The 6,000-nt window shown below is 43.9% G+C and overlaps 1 protein-coding gene across 1 annotated transcript in view; it reads right to left on the bottom strand.

Moving 5' to 3' along the window:
• The window catches only part of trpm7 (transient receptor potential cation channel, subfamily M, member 7), a 50,923-nt gene that overhangs the window by 9,960 nt on the left and 34,963 nt on the right, over positions 1-6,000 (bottom strand). The window contains exons 24-32 of the mRNA XM_046032111.1: positions 5,722-5,900; positions 5,483-5,615; positions 3,075-3,865; positions 1,964-2,052; positions 1,290-1,386; positions 1,107-1,183; positions 916-953; positions 627-655; positions 10-63 (exon numbers count right to left, since the gene is read on the bottom strand). Of these exons, the coding sequence (XP_045888067.1) occupies positions 10-63; positions 627-655; positions 916-953; positions 1,107-1,183; positions 1,290-1,386; positions 1,964-2,052; positions 3,075-3,865; positions 5,483-5,615; positions 5,722-5,900 (1,487 nt within the window). The remainder of the gene's footprint in view (positions 1-9; positions 64-626; positions 656-915; positions 954-1,106; positions 1,184-1,289; positions 1,387-1,963; positions 2,053-3,074; positions 3,866-5,482; positions 5,616-5,721; positions 5,901-6,000) is intronic.

Raw genomic sequence — 6,000 nt, 5'->3', positions numbered from 1 at the left:
GTTACTCACAGTCCTTTCTGGCTCCGAGGTGGGTGTGTCGTGGCGTGTAGAGAGAAACTGCGGCTGTAACCACAGAAGAAGAAAAGCAAAGTGAAGCTTTCATTAAAAACATGAGTAATACATAAAAGCATTGTACAGCGCAGTTCACACGTTTCTGACTTTCTATTAACAAAGTTAAAGATTTCCTAATTGACTTGCAAATCAGTTAAATTTATTAAAAATTTCAAATATTTTTTTGAATAGTTTTGATTTTCCCTGACTACTCTGAATATTTCATCATCTTCTATCAACCTTTCCGTGTCTGGAATACCCCTCCTAGAAGTCTACAATATTGTGAATGTGCCACGACATGTTCTCCTTTCTCATTTTCTAAGATGGTCTTTTCCGTAACACAGTGGTGTTGCTAAAGTGAAGCGAATCCCAACTGAACCACACACAGTTCTCCAGTAAAATATTGCCGCACAACTACTGAAAAAAAATGTATTTATGGGGGAAAAATAAGGTCAAATGTCACTTTGATAACAGCATCCGTATAAATGCTGCAGGACCAGCTGATCCAGACTGAACGAGCCTGACCCAACTAAATCATGTAGATGGAGGAACTACAGAGAAGCTACACATCTTACCATTTACTGCATCTTCCCCGGGGGCTTGTCTGACAGAGACACAACAGAAACACATTTTTTTTAAGAAAACAGTTCACATTCATATCCGTCTAGTTCGTGAATCTACGTAATTCATTTACATGTGGTGGTGTGAGTCAGTGTGCTTCAGGGTGTCAGAAATCAACTTAAAACAGACAAAGTGGTCTGAATTTCACTTGTGTCTGTACGAGTCGCTATAAAGTTAAGAGATAGTGAGTTTGTGTGTGTGAGTGAGTGTACACATCTTGTTGGCAAGTGGAAGGATACTTACATGTTGCTGGCTTGGGCTGATTTCACCTGAACTCTTTCCTGGTGGAGAAACGAGAAGTCGTTAAACAATGACACAAGCCGGCATTAATGAAGTTAATGATACTTAAAACTGTACAGAATTGGCGGGGGTTTTTTTGTTGTTGTTTTTTTTTTTACTTTGTACACATGTACACACAAAGATTCAGTTCTTACCAGTACTGCAGTCCTGGGGTCCTCATGGATGAGGATGTCTTCAGCTGACACTCTGCTCCTGTCCTTCTTTGTCAGAGCTACAGAAACACAATGAACAACCAGCAACCAGTATATGTTACCAGGGACAGTGAACATTTAAGAAGAACCCTCGTCCTTTTTTTCATATAATTTGTGTGAGCTTACTGGAGTCAGGATGGAGAAAAGCTGGGTTTCTGTCAAACTCTGTGAAGCCAGCGTAAGAGTTGACTGCTCTGATGTGACCGTGACCTTCAGGCTGAGCCTGTGGCCACAAAAACAGAGGAAAAAAAGGGTTGAGATGGTAAACACTGTTCTGAAACAATGATTACTGGTGAATTTCATGAAGTGTTATCTTATTAGACTATATCATAAAGTGGATTAGAAGGGAGCAAACTAACGTAACAAACAACTTCATGGTTCAGAGTTTTTTATAGCGGTGGCACCTCACCTCTCCTGAAATAAAGAGCTCCTCTGTTAAGTTAAAAACAAATAATAAAAATTTTATGAAACATAATATAAGTCTTATTAAATGTCAGAGAAATGCAGCAGTGGTGCCACATTACATAATAAAAGCCATGTATTTATGAATGAAGCGATTAAAACCGCTTCATTTAGATGCGACACATTTTGACTAAGTGGAAAATGATGCTGAACACTGACAGGGGGGTGACCGAGCTACTATAAGCTACAAAGTGTTCACATAAAGGCAAACATGATAGCACCACATTTGGAACAAACACACCATCAAGTCCACACTACCAGCTCTTCTGACAAAAAAAATAAAAAAATGCACCGAACAAAATATGATGATGCATATAAATACACACACACACACACACCTGTGATCTGCTCTGTGTGGCCGGGCTTAGCTCTCTGCTGGAGGTCTCTTTGGGTGTGGAGTGCTGGAGGTCCAAACTCTCTTTATGTCCTGAAACCAAGAAATATTGTCAGCCTACATTAGGGTAAAATACTTTTTATCTAAGTAATTTGTGTTTTCCTCTCTAATGATATCCCTGCTAAACAATCAAATCATTATTTGCTAGAACTACTTGACAGAGATTTGTTTACTACTCCCAATGTGAAATCTAAGGCAATCGCTGTGTGGCATTCAGAACAAGACAAGCAACTGCCCGATCTGGTGACATGACCATCACTGCAACGGTGAAATAATCACAGTTCACACATCTGATTCTTATGAGAAACCCCTCCCCTCACCTCCACCTTCCAAACAAATCCTGAATCAATCACAGTTTGTGATGAAAACCTCAACCAGTCAACCTCAGAACCACAGAGAAACAGAGAATAAACAAGTCAGCCAAGAGGTCCAGACAGAGCAGAGAAAGGAAAGGAAAAGCCACCAGCTAAAGGTCTACTGGTTTCCTGATCTGGAGACGGACAGGGCCGAGGACCCGGCAGACGCAGCCCTCTGACTGAAACTCAAACCTCTCGTTGCGTTTGGCTCTCTTGCTGTGTTCCTCTTGTCGACTTCTGACCCACTTGGACCCTCACACCAGGACGACAGAGGGGTAGGTGATTCTGATATACTCCATTCCCTTCTCCTTCGTCTGTGGGGTCTCCCGGGTGCCACATCAGGGGCATAAGCATGACTTGGTAGGTTGCCATTTCCATGGGAGTCACCAAGTGATGATTCAGCTTCAGGGTGGAGTGGGACTTCAGTGTCTGTACTCTGTCTACTCAGAGAGTCTGATCTGCCCTCGTCGTCGCAGAACGCCTCATTTACGTAACCCCAACACCCCTCCCCCCCTCTCTCCCACCTTTCTAAACCCTCTGCGTTCTCAGGCTTTGCAATGCAAGCAGGCAAGCAGGCAGGCCGAGCAGAGCCCGCAGTCTCAGAGACAACGACAATAGTAGGATACACACACACACAGTTTTCACGCTGCTCTTTTATCTTCTCATCAACACCTGATTCACTCCCAGTCTCATACTTACCCACAAACGCCCCAAACTCTACAGTGGTGCTGTCTGGTTGGAGGGGCTGCTGGCAAAGCCCAGCTAGGGCATGTTCAGGGTGGCTGGAGCCACTGGGCTGGGAAGGGGTGCTGCTGATGTGGAACTGAGCCCCGGGGGAGGGCACACTGGGCAGGCTGGATGGGGAGTCGGACAAGCCAGGCTCTAGTGGACGGGTCAGCTTACTCTGGGTGAGAGAGTGGCCTCGGAGATGGAGCTCTGGAGGGGAAATGGCCATACCACTTTGGACAAAGGCACTGGAGCCAGCACTGCCTGAGGAGCCAGCCTCTGTAGCAAGGTGACCAAACCCAAACAACCCCCTCCTCTCTGGACTCAATGGATTCAGGTTGGGGTCCAGCCCCAGTCCTGCTCCGGGGCTGGGCCCAACTCTCCGGCTACTTTCCGTCCCAGGCCCTCCCCCTACACCAATCCCAAAAAGAGAATCTGCAATATTGGCTCCGGCCTGGGGAAAAGAGGAGCCGAAGTAGCCCCCCACACTGCGTTTGCCTATTACGGACGATTTTGAGTGGGGGCCCGTGTCTGCTGCGATGCTGGGGACCACATTCTTCGAAAGGCTGAGTTCCCGGGTGATCTGATTGTGGACCTTGCTGGCCTCGGATGCCCTCTGAGCAGTGAGGGTCTTTAGAGTGTCCACAGTCAGAGCTGAGAGGTCCTGTAGGTGGCCGATCTGGGAGTCCAGTGTGTGCAAAGAGCGTTTTATAAAGTTGACTTTGTTCCCAACCTCCCTCAGCTGCATACACATGGTCTCAACCCTGGAAATAACAAACAGTAGCTTCAGTTAGCCACATGTCAGCTTTATGTATAACGAACTAACAAACAAACACAGATACATATATATAGGGGGGATGTTTGTTTTGGAGTATTACATCGCAATTCAGAGTAAGGGGAGAGAGCGACTGAATTAACAGCCGTCACTTTCTAGTGTGTGTCATTGAGTGAAATCCCGTTGCTGTTTGTTCGGGCATGTTCACTGGTGTCACAGGGACACTGGGCTGCTTGTCATCATATAAACAGATCATCAAATTGTGAGGTTTCTTGCAGTTGCGGTAATATTGGCCGCCTTCCCTTTGACACACAGCTCCGCTGCTCACCGCAGCAAATGGCTCGTGACTGTCCCCACTGGGGACCAGAAAACCAGAATATTGCTATAAACCAGAAAAGGGGAAATCCCCCGCATCCCCCGCAAATTGCACCCTGTATAGAGAGAGAGATTTAACTCTCTAACTAAATAAATAACCAGTGCTTAAGCATGGCATATTCACTGACTCATTTTGAAAACGTCAGATTTTTCTCATTCGTTCATATCATTTAGGAAATGTTTTCTTTTCATAATAACTTTATATTCAGTAGGTTATTTTAGTTATTTGATATAATTTTAAACACTGCATCTTTTTGAATGTTTGCTTTTTGAAAGACTTTAAAAAGGAGTTTTAGTAGCTAAAGTAACGCTATGAAGCAATTGAGATTGAGAAAACTGGGTGGTGAGTTTTTCCCCATTTTGTTTGCCTCATACCATGCTCACTATGGCGTGTGCGGGCGATGTAAGAGCCCAGCCAATGGTTGGCATTGCTATTGCAATTGCAGATTAGTGGCACATCATAAAAAACAGCAAAAATATTTTGCATAAATAGCAAATGACAGAGTGTCAGCGTGATATTAAAAAAACTTTTTGATCATGAGGCCTAATGTTACTCTACAGTTCTGTGCTTTTTTTAGTGTATGAACTACACTGTAGACTGGAGTCTCTGTTGTCTCTGTTAACAGTGACAGACAGATGTGCATTATAAGGGCTCGTCTGTATTCTCACTGCGCTGCATTATTATAAACTATGATGAACTGGTTGTAGGTCACATCTTTATCTTCTTTGTTGTATTGATGTATGAGTTTTTTTATTCAACGATTTACTTTAATGATTAGAGAGGCTGCGTGTCCGGAGATTTAAATAATCAGTGAAGTTATGCTGCTGTGCTTTGTGTGTAAATGCAAATAGCGTCTCTCTTAATGTGAATAATCGTCCTTTAAACAGCAGGAAAATACTGTGCCAGCCAGTTGCCGTCTGCCGCCTCAAGATAGCAATGCGCCAACCATGGGCCTGACCGCAACTCATTTTAACACCTACACTCCCATGGGCTCAAGTAAATTTGCTACATACATAATGTCGGCACTGGGCATGAAAAAGGCCCGAAGACCGCTAGTTAGATTTACAATATGTGGACTCTACATATGTGTTTTGTGAGGAGGGAAATGCATTAAACGCGTTTGTTAGACCTAAAGGATACACCCAATACATATTGGTGAGCAACACTGACAGTAAACATAAATTTTGTTTATTTATAAGAAAACTTTCAGAAAGCCAATAACAGTACCACCTTTCTGAGGTAAGACGTATGCGCTCCTCGCTCCCCGAGTGAAACTGGTCATCCTTTTCATGAAAGTATGTCTCCACACACTGTTCCTCAAAATCATGAAGCTTCTTTTGGTCTTCCTCTGTGAGAAACAGCTCTGAAAGAAAGAAAGAAAGCGGAGACTCATTACTTTTGGAGATTTCCTTAATGCCAAGTTAAGCAGCAACACTTAAGTAGTGTTGTTAAGTAGTTTTGTTTCGTACTTGGTCCGTAGGTATTCTCTTTCTTCCTCTTTCTACACATGCAGAAGAGGGAGTAGATATGGCAGAGGAGGATGAAGGGGGGTGGGAGGACAGGCTTCTCATGGTAGGCCATAATAAAGTGGTAGCGCTGGTATTTCCACACCAGATTAGAAATAGACTTCACTTGCATGTACACATTGCTGGAAAACAGAGGACAGAAATAAAAATTGAGGGTGACGAGGATGGGGAGAATGTGGCTAATGAGCGACCACATTATTTTGGAAACACAGCAGGATTTAG

The sequence above is a fragment of the Micropterus dolomieu genome, linkage group LG20, assembly GCF_021292245.1.
Source record: "Micropterus dolomieu isolate WLL.071019.BEF.003 ecotype Adirondacks linkage group LG20, ASM2129224v1, whole genome shotgun sequence".
NCBI lineage: Eukaryota > Metazoa > Chordata > Actinopteri > Centrarchiformes > Centrarchidae > Micropterus > Micropterus dolomieu.
The sequence above is the reverse complement of the archived record's forward strand: the minus strand, read 5'-3'. Positions and strand labels throughout refer to the sequence as shown.